The 25,201-nt window shown below is 41.3% G+C and overlaps 1 protein-coding gene across 3 annotated transcripts in view; it reads left to right on the forward strand.

Moving 5' to 3' along the window:
* LOC134536724 (putative polypeptide N-acetylgalactosaminyltransferase 10) overlaps positions 1–25,201 on the forward strand; it is a 93,327-nt gene that overhangs the window by 6,063 nt on the left and 62,063 nt on the right. For all 3 annotated transcript variants that reach the window (XR_010075854.1, XM_063376604.1, XM_063376605.1), the window contains 4 exons: positions 701–867; positions 2,070–2,258; positions 5,546–5,723; positions 11,844–11,961. Coding sequence is in view for 2 of the 3 variants with exons in the window: in XM_063376604.1 (XP_063232674.1) it covers positions 701–867; positions 2,070–2,258; positions 5,546–5,723; positions 11,844–11,961 (652 nt within the window). In the remaining variant the exon portion in view is untranslated. The remainder of the gene's footprint in view (positions 1–700; positions 868–2,069; positions 2,259–5,545; positions 5,724–11,843; positions 11,962–25,201) is intronic.

Below are 25,201 nucleotides of genomic sequence, written 5' to 3' on the forward strand. Positions count from 1 at the left end.
TCACCGATTCCTGTCCTAGTATCCACATCTGTGTCCCGCGTTACCGTCCCTAATGACCTCACGTTCGACGAGACGTTAAGTCTCCAAATACAATGGTGGCTAGCAAAAAGTAAAAATAGTATAGAATAGTGAACAAATAGTACAGAAATTTTGAATTTGGGAAAAATTTCAGGGAAATGTTTGATATACCTAGCTACTTGTGCAGTTTTCCTTGTTAGCGTCTGTCATTTCCTTCTTCCCCTTTCCTCTTGTTATATACGGCCTGTCTAAACAATTTTTCAAAAAAGAAGTATAATTTATACTGTCGTATGTTTCCTTTTTTTTTTTTTAAATTTTACGTATTTAGAATAAGTTGTCAGCAGATATTTTTAGGAAGCCATAGAAAAATATTAATTACATTATATTTTTGTAATGTATTCTTTTTTTTTATTACTATATACCATTTTAAGAGGATTATTTTTATTTTCTTTACCACATATTGTGTTCATTGGATATTGTACATAATAAAATAACATTAAAATGTGTCAAACCCTTGGATCAGTTTCAAAACAATATCTGGCCCTCAAAAAGGTGTGTAGTTGGCCATCTCTGCTGTATAAAAACAAGAAAGTCATTTATATAATAATACATAGTTTACCAGGGGAATGTTATCACGTGGTAAATTCAGTCTGCGATGTGTGTGTGCGTGTGTGTACGGCAGGTGCAAGGCCAAGAAGTACGCGCCGAAGATGCCCTCGGTGAGCGTGATCGTCCCGTTCCACAACGAGCACTGGAGCACTCTGCTGAGGACGGCCGTGAGCGTCATCAACCGCTCGCACAGCTCCTTGCTGCTGGAGGTCATCCTGGTGGACGATGCCAGCACCAAAGGTACCTTCGGCCGGGCCTCTTCATGCCAAGCCAGCGTCTAATCAAACGTTTAAAAAATGTGCAAAGCCATAAAATTGTGAATACTTTTCTCAGCATGACAGTATTACACTTAATAAAAAACACTGGAATGAATTAAAAATAATATTTTAATTCATAATGTTTTTTTCTCATAATAAAACCATTTGAAGCCTGCATTTAACATCAGTCAATAGAAATGATAAAATAAGCACACACAAAATTAATTTGAAGTATTCGCTAAAGCAGACCTGAGCTTCACCACAAACGCGTCGAAGCGAATAGCAAATTTTCTGGCAAGCCAAATTGAATATTAAGAGGAGCTCTGATTTGATTCGCTTAGTAGTCGAATCTTTGCATAGGCCTACCTTCAGCAGACATAAATATTACGTTCAATGTGGCAAGACTTTTTTTACACTGTGTTTCAGTGAACTTTCAGACTTGACAGCTGAATGTTTATTTATTAATTTTTTAGGAATAGCCAACAGACACTGTCCAAAACAGGCTGGCACTTTACAAGTAGAAAGACAAAAACAGAAACAAACACAAACATTAACATTGAGTGGAAATACATACTTTACATACATATAAATACACACATACAATTTATACACACATACAAAGACACAATTTAAAAAATAACAATAATAGAATAAAATAAATGTTTAGTATCCCAGAAACAGCAAGCAACTAACTATGTACATATTATTGTTTAGTAATGGTAGTAAAAATAATGCATAGCAAATGTAAAGCTAATGTATTATATATATTTTTTGGACATAGTTACAGAGATACGTACACTATTGTTATAAATCTTGAAGACAAAGTTTATGAGGCATCAAAAGATGTACAAACAGAATTATTATTATTATTATGATTATAAAACTAACGAAATTCTGATACGTCATTAGTGAGTCTGGTGCTATGTGACTGTGATAGTAATGTTTTTTAGTTATATGGACCAGTATTCAATATCAATCACTAAATTCCTGAACGTGACTCGCAAATAATTCCACACCCGCCGCTAGAATTCACTACCAGGGCAACTACGTTGAATATCGAATCATTTGATTTGCTATATATTGAAACATCTGCAATAAATAAATAAATAAATAAATATCATAACATTTAGGGATCGCAGGTTGCTTGTTGGGCAGTGTGACAGTTTTACGTGTGTTTGTTCACAGAACACTGCAAGAAGCCGCTCGATGAGTACGTGTCGAAGAACCTGCCCAAAGTGAAGGTGATCCACCTGCCGGAGAGATCCGGGTTGATCCGTGCGCGCCTGGCCGGAGCCAAGCAGGCGGTGGGAGAGGTGCTGATATTCCTGGACTCTCACACGGAGGCGAACGTCAATTGGCTTCCTCCCCTCCTGGGTATGGGTTCATGCTGTACTCGCTGCGTATGAGTGACTGAGACATACAAGTCTTAAAGTCTACGTGTAGAACTTTACAATAACAGAAATATTATGTTAAACTTTATTAAAAAATTCTTATTAGTAAAACTCTATAGTCCTGCCCCCCCCCCTCCCCCTCCTTATTCAGTCCCCATTTTCTCCGTAAAATGTTAGTCATTATTTTCCATGTAATAAGTGGCCCAAAAACTTTGTTTTCCGTTCAAAACAATGTTTTTTTTTAAAGTTGTAATTTTTTGTTTGCTAGGTAATTACTGTTTACTTATTTTGTTAACAGAAATACAAAGTTGTCTAATGTGTAACTTCTCTTTCAGACACGTTTGAAACATTTCAACCTTTACCTGTAGCGTCCCCGTGTATCATGTATGGAAATGTAGCCAGTGCTGGTTGGCAATATGATGGTTAGTTGATGCCTGTATATAGTGCACACACATAGTCAAATAACTAAATCAATAGCTTGCTGATTGCATACAGCACACACACACACAGTCTTGTACAGAGTAAACTATATTTGATAGCCCACATGTTTTTGTGGTCAGTGTGTACTACGATGACGATAGTTATCTGCGTAGGTTACTTATCACGTTCGGATCACAGTTTTTTGTTGCCAGTTTATTTAAAAGAGATACCAAATTTATTTTTGTTTCATAATATTTATTTACTAGTAATATGGTGTCCACTAAAAGTGGGATTAAAGGAAAATTTAGAATGTGTGTTTGATGTATAAATTCTCTTTCGGAAGGAAATGTTTTTAAACAACCTTAATTTTTAATTTTATTTTTATGTTTTTATTCAGCCATTTATGCAAGTGAGAATTAATTTTTGGAATAAAAATTTATTAATCTATTGTTATCTAAACAGAGTTTCACTGTAAGTCTAATCTGTATACTCCATATTTACCTGAGTATAATGCAATGATTTTTATCAAAAATGCTGAAACGTAAAGTGAGGGTTGCAGTATAATCACAAACCTCATCTTTGCTGCTGGAAAAATGTTTTGAAACTGCGAGGTGAGTCAACTGTGTCAAGGTCACAGCCGGCCCCAGCGATTCAGACAAAACATGAAGTAACAGCGCTAATAGTCAGCGCTTGGGTCAGTATTAGAAGTGATTGTTGTTTGTTTGGTCGCTTTGTTTTGCATTGTAGGAAAATGAAAATGTTTTTATAAAATGGATACTGTAGAGAGGCGTGGGAGTTCACAATTTAAAATGTCAAAAGGACTGAGACAAAGTTACGATGCTAACTTTAAGATTATAGTAGCAAATCACAAAATTCAAACCAACAACTCTCAAGCTGCTCATAAATATGATTTTACCGAAAACAATGTGCATAATTGGAGGGCAGATTTGCTTCGTCTCAAGAATGCCAATGATTCAAGTAAAACCTGCGTAGTAAATTTCATCAAAGAGAAGAGAGGAGACGGAATTCCAATTTCACGAGACGTAACAAAATTAAAAACCCAAGATGTTGCTCATGAATTTAACATTCCGCAGACTAGCTTCAAGGCAAAAACTGGTTGGTGCGTAAGAATGATGCGCCGTGGCGGTTTTTGTTCACGGTGCAGAACAAAAGTAGCACAAAAACTGCTGAAAGATTTCCAAGGGAAATTGTTTAGATTTCAGCGCTATATGATTGGTTTGCGTAAACAACACGATTATTTGTACAGGCAAATCGGAAACGCTGATGAAATGGCAGTGTATTTCGACATGCTCAGCAACAGTACCATTGAAACGAAAGGTGTTAAGACTGTCACCCTGCGCACGACTGGAAATGAGAAGCTGCTAGCCACTGTGATGTTACCTGTTTTGGCAGACGGCAGGGAACTGCCACCATTCATCATCTTAAAAAGGAAAATGCTTCCCAAAGAAGCATTTCCGCAAGACATAATCATTCGTTGTCAAGAAAAAGTCTAGATGACAAGAAATTTAATGCAGTCATAACTGCATGACTGGTTACAACTGGTGTGGAATCGGTGCCCGGGTACACTTCTGAAGAAGAGGAGGGATATATTGGTCCTTGATGTGTTTCTGGGACATCTGACACCTGAGGTTAAACCTATGATAAATAATTTTAACACATTCTTGGTTGTTTTACCAGCTGAAATGACATGCCAGCTATAAGTTATCGATGAGTCCATAAACAAGCCATTTAAGGACCACCTTTGGCAACAGTATAGCGATTGGCTGGCTATTCTCTGACACCGACTGGGAAAATTATGAAACCATCAGTTCTTCAACTTGCAACATGGATTTCTACAGCCTGGCGAAGGATAATTTCAGAAATCATCGTCCGTAGCTTTAAGAAGTATTGCATTTCAATTGCCATGAATCTTTCTGTATGGAAGACGTCTGCTATTAAAATAAGTTTATATTTTAGTTTTGAACACTTGTCAATTTCGTGCCAGAGACGACTGAATACGGACCTAATGTGAAAAATTGCATTTTGTGATGTATAGGGGTCGGAGGTGTGTCATATGGTCCAAAATGTTTATTACAAATCTGCTCCCCTATTACGACCCTATTCGTGGGGTACCGTGAGGGGTCAGAACAACGGGGTTTTATTGTTGTGTGAAACTAGGGTTACAAGCCGAGGACTGGCAAAGGTCGGTCAGTCAGATAACATCTGTGTCTCATGTTATGTTCCTACCCTCGAGTACCAGTTTTATTTAGTTAAAAATAAATGTGTACTTTATATAATCATAAATGACTTAGAATCTATAAGTATTAACATTATAAACATTTGTCAAAATTATTTTATGTTAAAACAGTTATTTCTTGTGCATGATTATCAATTAATCAACCAATGATGTTGATCTGAGAGTATTACTCAGACTATAGGGTTATGCTGTTCAGTAGTAAAGTGGTTTAAAATTCATGTATCTACTCTTGCATAATAAGCCTTAACCACTTACTTTATGCATAATTGAAAAGTCATGAGTATTTAAGTCATAAGCTTATTCAGTTTAGCTTGTTAGCTTTATAATTTTAATTTAACTAAGATAATATACTATCATTATTCTACATACTCATAGGTCGTAGATATTGAATAAAATTTTCACAAAATTATTCTTTGTATATTGTGAGTTATTCACTCATATCAAATTTCATCTTTCCCTTTACTGAGGCCAGAAATACATATTTACTTCCAAATTTGTTATAAAAAAATATTTACCTGTTTCCTGTTGTAGGGAATGTCAGTTTGCAGTTCTCTCACTTATCAACTGTCACTATTTTGTTTGTCACTATGTAGATCCAATCGCCGAGGATTATCGAACATGCGTGTGCCCGTTCATCGACGTAGTCGCTTACGAAACGTTTGAGTACCGAGCGCAGGACGAAGGAGCCAGGGGAGCATTCGACTGGGAGTTCTTCTACAAGAGACTGCCGCTGCTGCCTTCGGACCTGGAGAATCCCACGGAGCCATTCAAGTAACTTCACTCATTTGTTTCTGCGTTAGTGCATCCTGATCTCGCCGGGGGGGGTTGTGTGTAGAATGCCAGGGCCAATTCTTTTTCCCAACATCCCGGGCCTGTGTTGAGTGTCAAAGTCTTTTATGTCCTCGCGGTCAATGAGATATTAAGTAATTTCATTTAGTGTTTCCTAAATTCTTTTGGGGGGGGGGGGGAGATTTAAATGAGCAACATCTTTTGGAAAGATGTACTGGAGGATGGGAAAGGATTTTGCATCTTGTCTCCTTGTATTAATGTATCATCCCCTCGCATGTACATTATATTAGTGCATGGTTCATACCTTTTTGTGTTATTAAAAATCAAGGAGTTTTCAAGGAGCCCGTTTAGGAAATAAATGCCTTCATATATACATGCATATCAATAGATTTTTTTTTTTCTCATAGTTTACCATACATGAAACAATTATTATTTAAAAAATCTGTTGCTTCACCAATGACAGAAGAAACACAGGCACAAAGAGCACGTGAATATTTAAATACCACTGAAACATACACAAATTGCATATGCGAAACATTGCTTCGCTGCAGTATATTAAACAAAATAATAAAAAATACAAAAAAAAAGAGTTTGTAATTTTTATGCAACTTGAATTATAACATGTTTAGTAAGGATTTTATTTAATAGAATCCACTGAAATTTAAGGATATTAAGGAGGCATACGAAACATTTGGTTTCAGGTCAGTTGCAGAAGTGTGGAGATTGATATTTCAGTTTCCTTCCTCACATTTGAGATTCGATTCTACAGTTTATATTCCGTTTCCCTCTTGATTACGTCCAATTGTAAAGCAGGTGGGAGTGAATGAAAAAAAATGGAAATTTTATTGTAACTTTTAAATGTGACTAAGTAGGAGTAAATCATGGTGTTTGATTGAGGACCCACAATGACTGAAAGCAAAAAAAAATGTATTTTCCCCATCATACACAATATGGTATTTATTGAATGCAGTAAATACTGAATATTAAAGATAAAATGCCGGAGATATAAATCTTCCATGTGATGTTATTATGTTTTAACTCTAATGATATGTAAGTTTGTCAGAAAATATTTATAGTAACCGTAAAAGCTCTGTGGTGACTGAAATTTTGTGTGATTTTTATAAAGGCGTGGAACAAAACATGGTAGAAAGTTTAGGGTATCAAATTTTCCACTATTACTGGACAAAATACGTGAAATTATGGGTGTGACTAAGAAAAATTGCAGTGCATTTGTTACATCAAATGACTTCTGAAATAAAAGAATTTATAGAAGTAATCAGTCCATAGTAAATGTTTGCCAAACTCTCAACTGCCATTAAATTGTTTCTGCATTCTGCACATAATATGCTGTGGAAAATAATTTTCTTAAAGAAATGAGTCAAATCAATGATCATGATCATGTATTTTTCTTGTTCACCTTCCCATTACTTTATCAGCAATCTTCTGTATTTGTGGCATAGGTTTGCAGTGATCTATTTATGTTATGAAATTGTTTGTGAATTGTAATGTGAATTCTTAAGTTTTACTGTTTGACATAATTTATTAGGTATTATCGTATTATTAGATTTTGGCTATGTTAAAAAAAAAAATATTATTATTTGATATTTATGTCACTTTGTTTCAAAGGAGTTTACATCTGAAAGAGAAGAAATACCTATTTTTACAATGTAGAGGTAAAAATGCCTTGTGTTAGGCACAGTTTTGACTGGGACTTACCAAACAGCTTTTTGTTTCGAGGTTAATGCTATAAAGAGATCCACTATGTAGGACAGAACAAAATTTAGAGTCTATTGCATGTGCTTATATGCAAAAGGAGGCTTTGCTATCTTGCAATTTTAAGTTTTAGGACACAGCTTGTAGTACAGCTTCCATATTGCATTTTCTTGCTCAACAGGGCTTAGGGCATAGTTGTTGACTCTTGTTTCTGTCAACTAGTGTAACCAGTGTTGCCAGATTGCAACATTCCAAAAGTCGTACCGAAGACTAGAAATAGTCGTACATTGGAGCAAATAGTCGTACATACTATAATTTTTAAAATAAAACGTTAATGAGTACCAACTTTTATTTTATCCGGCGATTTTTTTGCTATTCATTTTGGTAGTATTTTATTGGCATGACACAATCGTGAAGGAAAAAAATTACATGGAAACAATTACACTAAGGAAAAAAACTACACCAAAATTAACACATGTTAAGTTAAAAAAAAAAAAAAAAAATTTCTTAACAACTCAGTCATCCTTTTCGAAGAGAATATCCACAATATCGTTTTCTGGTGCACTGGATGCATACAAGTTTGCTGATGTCATGCGCGATAACATTTCAGCTGTAGGGCGAAACAATGCACAGGTACCACTTTCCTTCACACACTCGGAAGCAAGCAAAGCTCCGTTCACTGTTTTTGGAAGGAGGCGATTTCGTACTTTGGTTTTCACTAGATTTACCTGTAAAGTAAATACACATGCTATATTTTTCTAACAATATTGCAGTTAACAAAAACTCAAATTTTAAAATAAGAACAGTAGGTAACAAAATAGTTATTTATGATGCATATATTTTCATACCTGACTGAAGACTCTTTCACAGTCTGCATTAGAGTGCGGGAGACTAAGCACATGAAGTGCAAATGTAGCCAATTCTTTGAAATGAGCTTCTTGTGTGTCACAGCTTGGTTTCAGAAGCATATTCCAGAAAATGTCAGGACTGTTTACATCATCAATATCTTCTGGAAGCCTTGCCCTTGAAAATGGAAGCTCCCTCCACTGATCATCAAGACGCTGTAAACTTGCATCATCATCACAAGAAACAATTCTTGGGACTACTTTTACTAGCGGAAGAAGGGAAGGGCAGTTAACCCTGAATACTGGTGAAAGAGCTGCTTTAGGTTGCAGGTAGCTAAGTTTCGACAGAACCGGATCATTCATATTATATCTTTTTCTTATTTCTTGCGCAGCAACCTGAAAAATTATGACAAACATTTATCATTATTTCAGTTACAAAAATTAAAATTAAATAACAATGAGGCTTGCAAGTGATTCAACTCACCGTGAGGAAAGTTCTACACCTGTGAAAGAAATGACAGCGAATATCGGGCTTGGAAGTGATTTCTGGTTTATCAATGTGCTGCAGGACTTTAACTCCTAAATACATCTCAGTGTCTGGAAGATGATACTTCTCCAGGGCAGGATTGACTTCCTCGAGTGGTGTTTTCATGACATAGTCCCTTTTCATGAAACTAAGGAGAATGTCAGTATAGAGATCTCTTAATTGGGTATGTAGTTCTGTAATAACAACATTCTTCGTCTGGAAAAATTCGTTGAATTTTGTGAATTTCGGAAGAACCCATGAAAGGAACATGAAATACAGTTTCAAAAAAGGATCGTGAAGTGCATTGAAGATGTTTTCTGCACTTAAGAGTCTCTGTGACAACCAACAGTCTGTAAAATACAATTTCAAAGCATCCCACTGCTCCAAAATGCGTTGAACAACTGCCACCAAAGACAACCACCTGGTCTGCGAGGGATGAAGCATTTTCAAAGGTTCCATGTCAAGAAATGTTTGAAACTCTTTCAGCTCACTCTGTCGTTTAGCACTGCTCTTCAAGAAATTGTATATTTCACGAGCCATATCTTCACAAGACCGAGGAAGCACTTTACATGCTTCACTAGCACACAGATGTGCCGAATGACAAATGCACTTAACCACCACGATCCCAGGACAAGCTTCTTTGAGACGAGATGATACTGAATTATGTTCACCCATCATCACATTACATCCATCTGCTCCAAATCCGATCACATTTTCCAACGGAATTCCAAACTCTGTGATTGAAGCAACCAAGCCACGAAACAGGTTTTCTGCACTGGCGCACACAACTTTATTTGAAGAGTCAAAAATTTCTCTTAGTTCCCAGAATTTGCTCTCTATCCTTCCAGACTGGAAATCATGGTACCTTACCACTATGCACGACATTTTTATTGTCCCTATGTCTGTTGATTCATCTGTAAGGATGCTGAATTTGGTGTTCTTTAATTTATTCGCCAACTTCTCCTTATGATCGGCAGCTATTACATTATTTACAATACTGCATGTTTTTGTTCGTTTAAGAGTCAATTTCTGTGCAATTTTATGGTCAGAAAAGATATCTTTTATGACAGCTGTGAGATGGTCTGCAACAGAAAAAGCAACATTGTGCTCCGCAATGAATGCCGAAAGTTTTATTTCAGCAGATGCAACTTCTTTGTCTAAATCAACTTTAGGTGCTGCAATAAATCTAGAAATCGATGTTTGTCTAACAGTAGCAGACATTCTAAGTGCTGTATGTTTCCCACCGGTTGCATGCCGCTTTAAGTTACTTATTTCGGTAACAAGTGTTATCCCACAAAATTTACACTTAGCCTTGTATTCGTCTCCATGTACAGGTAACAGCCACTCTTTAAATTCTGTTTCAGACAACCACTCTTTTCTAAATTTTTGAGCCCTGTGTTTACCTGCACTTTGCTGAATACACACCTTTTTTGGTGGCGAACTTAGCCCATCTTCTGCGTCACTCATATTTACCAAACAATGTAAACAACTGTTAAATTCTTAAATTGTTCGTACTGTTCCAAAGATGATAGGTACTTACAGAATATCACACATATTTTAATAATGTATCCAATATGATATTGATTTATGTGCATTCTGTTGTCATTCCTCTCAACTATTATAATGAAGCTATCGATTGTTTCTTGAATTGGATTAACATTCAGATCGATTTCATTACAATTTTCGATTTTGGCTTCTTTAGAACTGCATATATTGTGTTTATGAGACCAAAATATTTAACCATAACATCTTAACCACCAAAATTTCAAAATAGTCGTTCAAATAGGTGTACGACCCTATGTTCAGACGTACATCGTACCGAACTACGAAATAGTCGTACATGTACGACTATAGTCGTACGTCTGGCAACCCTGAGTGTAACAGTGTCACAGTTGCCTATGTAAAGTAAGTTACAGGCTGGAGCCTTTTTGCAAATATCAGGTTGTAATACTGCATAAAAACTTGGGAAAATGTTATTTCGTGATCCCGTAGGCAAAAATTAGGACACCATTGCTCTAAATAGTGACACCTCATCAATAAAAACTTGATTAATACGAAACTCTCATTATTACAAAGTATATTCACACTCCCGAAAAATTACGTAGGTGTTATAGTGCTAAGTAATTTGTTTAATACAAAAGTATGGTTATTATGTAATACAAAGTTGTTTTTGTTCCAAGTGTAAACAATTTTTATGGAGTAAAGTAAAGGATAGTTCATACAAATATTCCCGAATAATTTAAAGAAAAAATGTTAAGTTTCAACTAAAATATGTAATACTCATATCATTGGTTTTATTTAGTATAGGTTAGAAAAAAATATTTATAAATTATATTACCAAAATGATGAGTCATTTGATAGGTAGGCTTTAAAAAGTAATACTGTACAAAATATGTTTTCTGAGCCACAGGTGTAGCCATCCTAAAATTGTATTTTACAATTCCCATTAAAAAAAAGTATATTTGGTGCTGTATAAAATTGTGTACAAGTTATCTTGGAGCATAATTTTTTTGTGAGAAAAATATTTCTAACTTTATATGAGTTTGATTTAGAAAATGATGTAAAAAATTTTGATTTAATTTTGCAATAGTTTGGTAAATATGAACATCGTTGATTGCAAAGTGACAAAATTATAGTCCCTTCAGATTTGTGTCATTGAGGTTCCGCTGTAGGTAGGCTTTCTGCATATTTAATTGTGTTAACTATGTAGGTAACTAATTTGTGTCCAGGAGCATAAACAGAATTTGATTTGCTGGAGGGAGGGGGGGGGGGGGGGTTTAGGGAATGCAAAATTTTACCTGCTGTTTGCTTTCAAATTCTTTCCATTTGTTGGTAAAATTGATAGATTTTTAGGATTTCGTATGATTAGTGGGGAGGACCCTTGTATCCCAATTGCATATGTCCCTGAATGTATGTACTGAATTTACCTCTGTTTTCATGGTAGTGTCGCTTTTAAACTTTCCTTTTTTTTTAGTTGCACAAGTTACCAATTCAGCATTTTGTGCTTTCTAATTGAAGGAGCCCTGTCATGGCAGGTGGACTGTTCGCCATCAGCGCGAAGTTCTTTTGGGAGCTGGGAGGTTACGATGTAGGCCTGGAGATTTGGGGCGGAGAGCAGTACGAACTTTCATTTAAGGTAATTGCTGACTACTTTCGTAATAATTTTTTTTTAAAATACATTTTTGTGTTTAGAGATATTCTTCATAGTGTAAACTGTAGTTGGTTTACTGCATGTACAGTTATCAAGAGAGTTACACAAATAAAAAGATCATTGAATTCAAAAAATACTGATTGTGTAGTTTTACCGGTTGAAAACAGATGCCTATACTGATCATCAAACAGCATACCTGAAGTGATGTACTCATATAAAAATCTTAATTTCAGTTTTTTTTTTTTTATACTAAATCAAAGTATTTGCTGAGAATTTAATATTACAAAAACAATGTAAAAAATAAATAATTACCCCTCACTTCAGTACTTCATATCTTACCTTTATTAGCATTGAATAAAGACTCAAAATGGTGGTTTTTTTTTCTAACTTCTGGGTGATTTATTGTAAGTTTTAGTTCACAATATTGTAGACTCAAGCTTATGTTACATTTGTGATGGATATAGCATGTAAATAGCACAGTTACATAAGCACAGCCCAGAATTACAAGTTCAAAATATTTCAACTGATTTTTTCCCGCAATAACTTCTCTCAAACTTTAAGTTTCAAACATTTGAATTTTGTCACGTATTACCATATTTACCCACATATGAGTAGCACATGTATCAATTTTTATTTGTTTAACAACACGTACTGAGACCCTTATGCAGATTTTTTTTTTTTTTCATTTTAGGTATAAAAAAGATTAACATTTCATTGTGCAGTTGAATATGTGCTTAAATAACTCAGTGTTGGTTTTTAATAAGTGTATTTATCCGCATATGGGTCGCATATGTTATGCTGATTTTTAATTAAAAAAAGTGTAGTGCGATTCTTATGCTAATTTATAATTGCAGTGTGTCCTGAGTATGTGTGTAAATAATGCTCCTGTGTTGGTTTTTATTTTTTAATAAGTATGTTACAAGTAAGAATAAATTGTTTAGTTGAAATATTACAGCAGTGCATGTAAAGCACCATGAACTGCGTTGTCAGGCTACGTCTGCAGCCTGTTGGGCGGCTACCTGGCAGGCATCAGTGAGTGACGTGACTGTCTGCCACCGGGCTGGCGCCTGTCAAGAGGGGAAAATCTAAAAATAAAACAGCCAGAGACTATAAAGAGAAAGGGGGGTGTGAGAGTGTGCGTGTGGCCATGCTGCAAGCAGTTATTCCTCCCTCTCTCATTGTAAATTTCCTTGAACTGGCACCGTACACAATCATCGTGCCAATTGTGACAGGTTTTTCTGACCCAACTGTATTCAAACATTTATTTTTTTTTTAGCCTAAGATTTCCCATGCTTTCTGCTGCAACATTCCATGACAAAACTACTGTAAATGGCGTGCTTATTTTTATTTAAGGGACTGACAAAAAAATTGAGCAGGTGCCATATTTTATGTCTTGGGGCAAGACAGATTAAAAAAAAAATACAGTACAAAAAAACACAAGTAAAAAAAATAGTATTCTTGGGCCATAAAAGATGAAAAGGAAAAATATGAAGAACCATTGCTGTGTTTCTTATGCGGCAATAAGCTGATACACGGGCCATAAAGTCTTAACTTGTATCTACTTGAGACACATATGGTGTGACTCATATTCGAGGGCAATCCTTATGGCGAAAAGGTTAGATTTTTGTGCCCAAAATATAATTGTGACCCATACACAGGGGTGACCCTTTGCAGGTAAATACGGTATTTATTAAAACAGTAGTTCATCTATATCCAAGTATTTAATTTCACTATTTTGTTTTTAATGATGGTAATTTACTACAAAGCATTGCCTTGCAAATAAGTACTTATTAAAATTAATTCCACTCATTTTTGAATTGTACATGCCAAAACAAACGTTAGTTACTCTTTAGCACTAATATTTTGCTGTGCCTGTGCTGTTTTCCTATGTGGGAGCCGCTATGTATTTGTGTACATTCAACTCCCATAACTGTGATGTATGCGCATGATGTTGTGAATGTAGCCCAGCCTTTATCAGTGGCCGATATTTTGCCGATACTGTTTATTCATCAATAAGGCTGTTTTGGCGCATTTAAATGAATGCTAGGCCTGTGTGAAGCTTTGGCTAAGCGAATCAATCAAAGCTCTTTTTAATATTCAATATAACTTCACCAGAATATTTGCTATTTGTTTTGTTTGAAGCTTCATTTGTGATGCAAAGCTTCACGTCTTATGTGAAGCTTTGCATTTGTTGCAAAGCTTTAAAACATTGGAATCCTAAATTTGGCTTATAATTTTTTTTATTTTTATTTTGTGGACTATATGTTTTATTGGATAAAGTTTGTTACTTAAAAAACAAAAACAAAAGAAGGCACTCTTTGCTTTTATGAATGCTCAGTATTAATATTATGTATGGTTATTTTATAATTTTTATTGAATGATTTTGTACATAAGGCCCACTTGGCTAATCACTTAATCAAGTCAAACATTACAAATTTTAACTGATTGTTTTATCTTTACTTGAATCCTGTGTTTTGTAAAATAAGTGTAATCATGGTTGCTACAGGACTAGAAAACCGGTAAAACCGGGAAATGTCAGGGAAATTAAAATGGTCAGGGAATTCCGGGAAATGTCAGGGAAAATTCTACGAATTCTGGAAACTTTAAAGTTGCATATAATTCGAACAAAGCTTTGTTTTGATGCGCTCGTACCGCTACCGAACGACTCCGCTAAAAGGCTGTTTTTTTTTTTACTTGGTCTACGATTGTCCGTTGCAATAGGCTGTTACAACCACCCACTATAACTTCTGGCCAATCCAGGCACTCGTTTGTTCACTAGCGAACCCAGGCCATTTGTTCGTGTTTTGCTCCTTTTTAATTTGCCCACGAGACTTTGTATTACGTTCCGTTCCATGCAGTGAACTACAGAACGGGCATGGCGTTGTTTATCTTTTGAAGGCTATTTTCATGTGGAATAAGGTGAGTACAAAGCCTATTACGTGAATTTAAAGGCATTGTTTCAGGTGAAGTTAGTTTTTGATGCGATCATAAGAAAATAAAGAGCATTTTGATAAAGAGGCAATACCAATTCTCATTTTTAAAACTATAACACGAGACAAGAGTGGTACTACTAGATAGCAAATTCCTAAGTTAGGCGCTACTATAACAGTACACTCTCAAATCGGTTAAACTGTTCAAAACGTTGTGTGACACTATAAGGTGACAACCTAACTTGCTGGCTCAAACTTTATATGACACATTGTAACACCCCTCGTGCCTCAAAATTGAATTATTTTGAATTAATTAAAACGAGCCTTGGAAACTTGCTGGATAAAAAAAATAAGTTAAATAAATTGATTTACCAGAGGCGACACGAGGTGGGGAACAAACAAAATTTAGGAGCTTCCTGTAACAAGCAAGGAGGAAGTTGCTGGATCGTTAAAATTAATAAATAAAAAACTACACGATTAACTTGATCTATAGTTTCCCTGTTTTATTTGCCCTTATGAATTATCTTGTTTCCATTATTTTACATACAAAAGGTTTTAACAAGTTTCAAAGATTAAAAAAAGAACGACGAAAAGGGGGCCGGCCCGCGACTATTTAAAACAATTTACATTCTTAGTTTGAAATATACACATTTGCATTATGAGTTTCACACCCAAAATTGGATGGATCCGATGATTACATTGATAATTAGTTCTATTCGTTCTACATGTTCTTGAGGAAAACACTGGTCGCTGGTGGGTTGGTCATCCGCTTAAGATAGTTCGTAGCTAGGTAAGGGGGAAATGTTGAATTTACATTACCACCCGAGGTCTTCAAACGATCACGTCGGGTAGTGGAAACGTTTCTTCTAATGTGACCCACGGAACAGGAAGGGGAGGGGCCACGAGATGGGAGCAATCAGTCTCTCCCTGTCATCGACCCTGTCTGCAAAAGTCCAAATCAAAACTGATTAGAACTTGTATACAGGCAGTTTATGGGGCAGAAAATGCCCAAAAAAATTTAAGGGAAAAAAAGGGGGGGTCGCGAATTATCACTCACCAAAACAGGGGAGTTGCCCAGCACGCTGCAGTCGTGGAGTCAGCCAGGGTCTGGAGCTCGCGAATTGCGCGGCAGGACGCGGATGATTTCGTCATGATAAAATTTAAAAGAAAAAAAATTTCGAAGGCAAATAATTAAACTATGCAGACAGACTAATCTACTAGGATTGACTTGAGGGATAGCATCCCTTATACAAAGCGACTACATAGTCGTTAGCGGTCGGATGAAGTCTTGCAGAGTCTGCCGATTCGCCGATACTCGATGGAGATCTGTCTGCAGACGCGACGCGAGTTGATCTGTGTCGCGGCAAACCGCGTCTCATAATTAAAAGTAGCCGCCGGCGCTTACAGGTGGAGGGGAGGTCTGGGCCGCCGAAAGATTCCGAACTTGCCCGAATGTGGGCGGAAAAAAAACTCTGGCAGGAGTTTTGAAGTTGGCATCACTGGGCGACAGTAGAGAACTCTGTCGGAGGGGTCTGAGTTGAAAACAATCGACTCGCCCACGGCGTTAATATAACTCAAGGGAAAGCAGGTGCTGCTCTCTGGCGCCCTAGAGGGTAGACTAGTGGAGAAGTTCGCGACTTGGTCGCTAGGTAGCTCTTGCGATCAGTTTTGGCGCACTCGTTTTTTGCGAGGAGACCTTGAGGATGCTCACGGTTGACCAGGGGGTTACGACCGGTCATTGGTCTTACTTGGAACTGAGAAGGGGGGGGGTGAGGTTAAAATGCAACGCTGCTGGGAATCTACGTCCCGTCGTGGCTGCAGAGGAGCGAACATAACACTAACACGTGATGAAAAAGGCCAATCTCAGCTCGTCTCTGAGAACTGGTCGCCTGCAAGCTACAGGCTTGTCTATGCAGTTAGGGTCACGAAGAGAAATGATATTACAGGCTTGAGGCGTGACTGAAGGCGGGGGAAATGGTAAGCTGTCTGCCAGTCAGGGATTAGGCCAGCAAAATATCCGATATGCCGATGGGAAAGGGGCTTCAGAGCACTGAGACAAAGTTTAACTCAGAGGAGTACACCAGACTAACAAAGTAAAATCACACTATAGTAGAGCAAATCAAATTTCCACACAAAAAAATTTAAAATCATAATAAAAATTTAAAATATATTGTGTCGAAATTACTAATTAACGGCACATACTCCCCCGCTTGAATGCGGAGCATATAGGGAAAATAAAAAAAAAACACTTACACTGCTCAGTAAAACTAGTACCAGGTTCGCCTGTATCCTACTACTTACAAAAAAATTATGTTGATCAAATCGAAGGTGTATTATAATTGTCTAAATCACCCTTACGGTGAATTATGTCATGAGGAAAGTTGATCTCAGATGTTGGGAATGGTGTCACGTGACAAATATTCTAAACATGGGCGCTGTGAGGCGGGCCTAAAACACTGGGCCGGAACCGGAACTTGGTCCGTCGGGTGCCAGTTATGAAAGATGGGGATTTGTGTACCCCTGAAAATAATGAAAGTGGGAATGTAAACCCCTGTACAATAGTCTTTCCATAAGAAGCCGAAGGCATTGGGACTCAGCCCTGCACAGTCAGGCGATGGAGAAGACAGTCAAATTTCCTGCTTGCCCGAAGGCGAAACAGAGCCTCAGACCCAGAGTGACACAGGACCTATGGGTGGATTTCCCTTGGTGGAATTTTAAATATTTGGGGATGAAAACCCCAAAAGATCAACGATCCGTAGGAAAGCATGAATTTAAAAAAATATTAAATATTCGATAAATTAAGAAATTTCAGCGAATACCACTCTGATGTTTAATATAATTAACTAATATTTATTATTTAAAAGATTTCTGCAAACAAAACGATAAATTAACGATTCTTCGCACTCTAATTTAAATTATTTAAAGAAATGAAAAATGCAATAAACCAACAAATATAAATCAAAAAGGGATAAATTATAATGGAGCGGTCAGATCTTCCATGACTGCTGATAGGTTTCGCACTGCCTGAGAGGGGGTTTGAACATAGGCCGTCCAAAAATGAGTGGTAGGAATGTAACCCAAAGAACACTCGAAAATGGTCATGAGATTTTTCACTCAGAGGACCTGGTCATGGCTCGTTGGCTCAGAGGACAATAACTTTTGCGCCGCTCGTTGGCTAGCTTGACCTAGCTCCTATTTTAGAAAAACACATAAAAGAAACCAGTTTGCCGTCTGGAAGTCACGTAGCTCTTACTTAAATAAACAATCTCATCGATGACAATGTAAAAGAAATACAACCTTGGGGTAGAATGCAAAAGAAAAAAAAAATTGGCTAGATGTGACAGCTTCAGTGCTCAGACTCTATGTACGTCACTGTACATCACATTTACATACAAGGAAAATAAAGAAATAAACATGTAAAAGTATTAACGCAAAATCAGTACAAAAAACACTACAAACATTGCACCCGCGTGGAAGTGAATAATTTCTATAACACTTTAGGCCCCTTCTGGGAGGGGTTTTCTCAGAGTGGTAAACTGATTGCCTTGCACTAACAACAAGGAAATAATAATCAATAGTGAAATTACCATCAAACGAGACGTTTCCCGAACGACTGTTATGAAAACAAAATTTATTCACATAGTAAATTCAAGGCGATCGACAATTGCAGAAGATAATTACACATGTTCAATTTATAACACACTAATTATCGATACATGATTTATACACGGTCCCATTAGACACACGGGGGGTAAGACCCTTATTACACGACACGATGTCGACTTGAACAAAAGTTTACATGCAGTATATCATATATAAAATTCAACTCTGCCCTATAAATACTTATGACGAACAGGGAACGTAACAAATTAAACCTGATCACCTTGGCTGCCAACGCTGGGATACACCACCAAATGAACAAAGATAAATGACGAAAACATCTTACGAGGCACGGTTGACAACGGGAGAAAAAACCACAGAAAGTACTAATACTAATTGGAATTTACAAGGTGGCGGCCAAAACAATAATTTCGAAACGACAAGAAAGGAGAATTAGAACATTTACGTTACATTTCGGGAGCGGCCACCGCGTCCCTTCCGCAATCACTCAATATGAAGTCAACCGTACCTTAAGGGGGGTGTAGATCGGTCGGTGTCCCAGCGTCGAAACAGGAAGAGTCAGGGGGCGCAAGGCCTTAAATAAACTAAGCTCAGAGGGCGCTAGTGTTGTCAGCTACCACCGAAGAAACGACAGGAGGGGAAAGCGAGGGGAGGGAAGGGGTTAGGGGATGGAGGGAGTGAGAGGGAGGGAAGGCAGTGTGCACGGGCGCCCATGTAGCCCGTTGCAACTCCCCACCCCTAAACTGCTGCTACCCAGAGTCGAAAAAAACTAAACCAAAAGTGGTAGGCCTCTTCTTCGGGATTCCGACGTCTTCAGAGGTCAGGACGAGCGCAGAGACGTTCGGCGACGGCGGCATGCGGCCACTTCAGGGAGATGCGACGCGCGGCCGCAAGCTATTCAGCGGCGGAGATCAGCCGCCCGGGCAGCCGAGCGCAGATAGCTCCAACCATGGAGCGAAAACCAGGATCGCCTCCCGTAGGATGCCACACTGCGAATCGGATGGAGTCTCCAGCACGACGAGCCAGGGTAGCCCTTCAGCATCAGAAGAGCGAGGTGGCGGAGTCAGGATGACGACATTCACGCTCAGATCGACGAGAGCGGCCTCAACCTAGGCTGGTCAGGTCTCGGGAAGCCACCTCAGATGCGAAGGCGACGTCTCCCAGCAACGTGCGTGGCAGGCAGGCAGCAGGGGGGGGGGGGGGGGGGGGGGAGCAAGACGAAGAGGAAGCGACGACCTCGATGACGAACGAGGCAGCGAGCAGATGATCACCGCCGACGAGGCGCCTCCATGCACAGCCCAGGAGAATGGAAAGGGAAGGCACGGCGCGCTCACAGCTGAATGAAAAAAACAAAGCCTCGCCGGCAGCAAACGACACCCACGGCCAATCACGAAAGCACCTATCACTTAACAAACACTAATCACAGAGGAGCAAGGCGACCTGCCAGGCAAAGGGCGTCATGCTCTACTTTACAAATTTTTTTAATTGTGACACATGTGCCTTTTTAAATTTTTGTTTACACTTATTGTCTTGAAGCAAAACAGTATTTGAAGATAGAAAACGCTTAATGACAAAGGGACCGCTGAAAGGTGGCAAAAGCTTGACATTAATCTTATCACTTAAGGAAGGCAAAACAAAAGATCTACACAAAACAGTGTCTCCTGTCTCAAAGTTATGCGGACTTCTGTTTGCGTTGTATCTAGCAATAACAGTTTTACGTGTCTTCGCAAGGTTACAAGTTACGTCATCAAGAACACGTTCCAACTCAGAAACATTCAAAGAACTATCCAGCGGCGGCAGTCCCCACTGGTTGAGTAAGGGGTGGGAAAGTTCCCTCCCCAGGAAGGGGACCGAGGGGGGATGTCCGGAGGCAGAATGGAAGGCGGAGTTCAAACCCACGTTAATAAAGTCCAAATCCTCATCCCACACGGTCTGATCGACACGATAAAAAGACGTCAAAATCCCCTTTAACACCTTATTGACCCTTTCTGACTGGTTGCCCTGCGGGAAATAAGGCGTACTAAATACAGGCTTGATCGCCCACTCAAAGCACATGTCTTTGTACATGGTGGACCTAAAATAAGCCGCATTATCGGAAACTAAAATACAAGGGGGTCCAAAAAGTTTCCAGACCTGTTCCTTCAAAGTTTTGACTATCGTAACTGCTCTCATATTTTTAAGTGGAAGCAGAATCACGTATTTCGAGAAAATATCCAGAACTACTGTCGCGTGACACTCTCTAATCGGGGTGTCCCCTGCTCCAATTGTGGCTGCCTATGGGGGTTGCTAGTGGTGCTATCTATGCCGGGTCAATGGAGATTCCTTGGTGGGGTAGGGGGGAATGGCCGTATGAGTTCAGGGGGGTAGCCCCACCTAGGCAGGCCTTGTAGATGGGCGTCAGAGCCGCCGAGCGATATGGTGGAGGGGCGGTTCTTCTCCAACGTTATCCCTTTAGGGGGAGGGGATGGACTCGGGTTGACCCGGGTGGGGGCCGGGAAGAAGACCTCCGTCTGGCGGGGACCAACGGTCTTCTGTCGGCGGGCTGCTGCTGCTCGGTCCCGAGCCTTCGTGTATACCCACGGGGCGGGGACTGATGAATCTCCCTCCACGGGTATTGGCCGTGGGTTGGAGGGGGGTAAGGCACTGCCGTTCGGTAAAGGCCTCGGAGTCTGCTTAGCCCCCTGCCCTCGATAGAAATACGACATGGGTTGCTGGTTGCTTACCCACAGAGAGTCTGGCGGCTCCGGTGATCGCTGAAGTGGCCGCTCTTCCCTGGGTCGAGGGCAGTCTGGCGAGCTGGTCGGCTGGCAGGCGGTGGGTGTCTTGGTGGGCTCTCCCTCTCCCGAATGAAAAGCTCGGTATGCTCGTAGCACAAACTTTATTCGCTAGCTCTGGGAGTCGCAGCCTCTCCCCTACAGGCTACATATACTGACACTGTATTACTAGCTACGGCCTGTAACTAGGCAGGTCCTGGCTCGAACGATAACACTCACACCTCGGCGAATTCCTCTCCCTATCTGCTCTCGGTCCTCACGTAGACGGGTTCGAGTCCCGGAGTCCTCTTGTAGTGGTGGCACGGTGAGAGAGAGACCTCGGCGGCCGTGGTGCCACTGGGACACCAACTGCCTTCCTGGGCCAAGGGCTGGCCCTTTTATACCCATCCTGAGGGCCTGGGTGTGACGTCGGAGGGCGAGGGATTCCGGGAATTGCCGGCCGCTTCCCGGAATTCCAGGCAGCAGTAGTGCCGTGCGCAAAATGCTGGCCTGGGGGGAGAGGGGTAGGCGGGGTGGCGGTCGGTCGGGGTGGAGGAGGGTGTGGAGGGAAGAGGCTGCGCGCGCACTCGGCCGGCCTGGTGGGAGAGGGGGTAGGCGGGAGGTAGCGGCTGGTCGGGGGGTGTCGGCCAGCTCCGCCGGCGCTCGGCCTGGTTGCTCCGGGCAACCAGAGACGCGGGAGTCGTCGCCCTGGCAACGGGCGACGCGAGCGTGGCCGGGCGGTGACAGCCGTGATGGCCATCTGGCGCGGCCCGCACACGTGTTTAGGAAGGAAGGGGCTGACGGCTTCGAGATTACAGACGTGCGCGGCACGTCGCACGTCAAACCCCCCCCCACCTTGAAAAGGCGGCAGCCACTTTCCACGTGTGCAGGCCGGATCCTCCTGGTGGTCCCTCCTTCCTTCTTGCTGTCGGGTTGATGCCATCCTTCCTGCTTCGTCTTCTTGGAGTTGGGGATAGGGTGAGGCAGAGAGTGGCCCTCAGGTTGGGTTGGTGCTAGTGGATGAGGTGTGACACAATTCCTCCTTCTGGAATGATGATCGGGTGGAGACTTTTTATGTTTAAGTGCTCCAAAAGACAAGGGGGCTCAAGGCTTGGAGCTTGACGTACAATATCCAATACTTATGACTAGATGAGATGCGACCCTACTTAAGCTATGGAACCAGAGCCCTGGCAGCACCATTAATTGTACTTTGAATGTCTTTTTGGTGCTGCAAAAATGTCGTGCCCTACCAAAGTTTGCAATCTTTAATGCTGGGTTGGTTCCGCCCTATTTGTATATACATTTACTTGGTCTACTTGTTCCTTCGTCGTGGTTAGGTTATCCCTAATGCACTTTTGGGTCATTCTCATACTATATACATGTTCCTAGGGGAGGCTGCTAAGTATTGACAAATGAACAGACATGGTACCCTTATTTACATTCACATTTTAGGGGAGCCTCTTGCTTGGCTCTTACGTTATATACATGAAAATATCAATACAATGTCCATAGGTGAGAGTCTTTCAACCGCTTGTTTGCTTGAGGCCTACTCTAGTCAGTTTTCCTGTTCCCGCACACAGGGCTGGCGTGACTCGCTTAACCTAAGTAGGTAGCTTGTCGAAGCTCCTAAGGTGGTGAGGGTCACGGCCTCACCCCTCTTGCAAAATGGCCATTCGCGCACTCTCACTTTGGCATCTGGTCTCGCTTGGGGTGATCTACCCGGTAGCGACCGGGTCGGTCCTCCACGCTGGCTCGGCAGGACCTCCAGGGCTGCCCTCGTCTTGGAGGCGGCGGCTGGGCGCTGGTGGGCCGGCGCCATGCTGGCACGATGGCATGTACTCCAGGGGCTGGATCTGCCTCCTGGTTAGGCAGGCTGCTACTGCGGCTCGCCCTTGGGAGCTGGTCCTGGGGTTGTACTGGCCCCTCTGGGAAGGGTGCTGTGATGTCCTGGCTGCCAGCCGTCCTGGCGGATGGAGTCGACTGCCCCACCGCCTTCCCCTCGGCTGCTGTGCTGGACGGGGTTGGGAGATCCTTAGCCGCCTGGTCGGCCTGGGAAGGGATCTCCGCGGGTTCCAGTGTTTTCGACTGCCCTTGCTGGACCTTGGGTGACGGGCAGGTCGAGTCTGCTGGGTTGCATGGTATTAGGGGGGCCGTATTTGGCCTGTGGGTGGTGACCTCGGGGTGGGGGTCTGGAATGGGGTCATCCAGGAGATCCACCTGGAACTCCTGATATTTGACCTGGCTTTGGTGCTGAACTTGGTTTTTCTGCTCTGCCGGGTATCTGGCCTCGAAACCTCTGAAGACGTCTTGTTCATCGTTGTCGATGTGGGCTACCGGACTTTGGTGTCCGTCCAAAATGATTGCCTTTTTTATTTGTTTTAGGGGTATCTTCCTGAGTTTCCCCTTGCCATCTACCACCCACCCTGTATTGTTATGTAGGCGGTGGAGGGTTGTGGGACCTTCCCACTTGGGTGCGAAGGATGCGCATACCTGTCTGCTTTTGTTGCTTATGGGGTGACTCCGTATCCATACTAGGTCCCCCTCTCTTATTCGAGGTTTTCCTTCTTCCGGCTTCTGGTATTTTTGTCGGATGTATCTTTCTTGGTTCCTATGCGCTTGCTCCTGTCTCTCCTGGGAAGTGCCTTCTGGAGGTTCCCCTGCTGGTGGTTGCTCCGTCCACCTCCATTCCCCGGGGCGCTTGAGATTTTTTCCGAGAAGCAGCTTGCTTGGGGACATTCCAGTGGCTTCGTTTTGCCGCCTTCTTAGTGTAAAGAGGATGGTTGGGAGGTGCTTGTCCCATGTGGAGTGATCATTGTTGATCCGGAGTCGAATTCCCTTCTTTATCTCCTGGTTTCTGCGCTCTGTGGGGTTTGCTTGTGGGTGATAGGTAGGGGTGGTCCATTTCTCCACATCCCATTTCCTGCAGGCCTTTTCCCACATTCTCCCAGTGAATTGGGCCCCGTTATCTGTGAGAACCCTCCTCGGGTATCCCCATCTTGAGAAGACCTCATCTTCCATTACCGCGATAATGTGTTTTGCCTCAGCCTTGGCTAGGGGGAAACCTTCGACCCATCTTGAGAACAGGTCAGTTATCACGAGTATATATTGCTTGCCCCGTTTGGTCCGTGGGTAGGGACCCATTAGGTCCAGGGCTATGGTGTCCCAGGCCACCCTAGGATGCCTAGGGTACATTGGTGCTTTCTGGGGTGGGTGTGCCTTTGCTTGAGTGCAGATAGTGCACTGGTTCACGTGCTCCCTGACCTGCCTCGTGATCCCATGCCACCAATACCGTTCGGCTATAGCGTCTACTGTTCCTTGGATCCCTGGATGCCCTGCCTGGTCGTGATCGTGCATCTGGTATATTAGGGATTCCCGGTATGATGGGGGGACCCATAGTTTCCAGTTTTTGCGTTGTGGGGAGGTGCGAGTCCAGATTGCCCCATCTTTTTCCTGGTAATGTTCCGGGTACTGGGCAAGCAGGTTCCTCACACCCGGGTCATTCTGTTGGCTTCTGAGAAACTGGTCCCTTTCATTTCCGCCCGTGATTGTCTGGAGACGTAGTTCGGTCCCTCCTTTCTGCAGTGGCTTCTGACTTGGGGGAAATATTCTCTCCGACTCCTCTTCTGCTTGGTCTTCCCGGTGAGAGGTGATAGGGAATCTTGACAGTGCGTCCGGGAGCTCATTGTGCTTGCCTGGGCAGTGTTCGACTTCGAAGTCGAATTCCCCTAGTAGTATGGCCCATCTAGCGAGCTTTGCCTTGCTGTCTTTCAGTCGGTGAAGCCATGTGAGGGCCTGATTATCTGTTCGAAGGGGGAAGGGTGCATCTTCCAGGTAATATCTGTATCGCTTGATAGCCCAAACGATAGCCAGGCACTCTAGTTCATTGCTATGATACCTGGTCTCGGCATCATTGAGGGTTGT

Source organism: Bacillus rossius, chromosome 11 (genome assembly GCF_032445375.1).
Source record: "Bacillus rossius redtenbacheri isolate Brsri chromosome 11, Brsri_v3, whole genome shotgun sequence".
In the NCBI taxonomy this organism is placed as follows: domain Eukaryota; kingdom Metazoa; phylum Arthropoda; class Insecta; order Phasmatodea; family Bacillidae; genus Bacillus; species Bacillus rossius.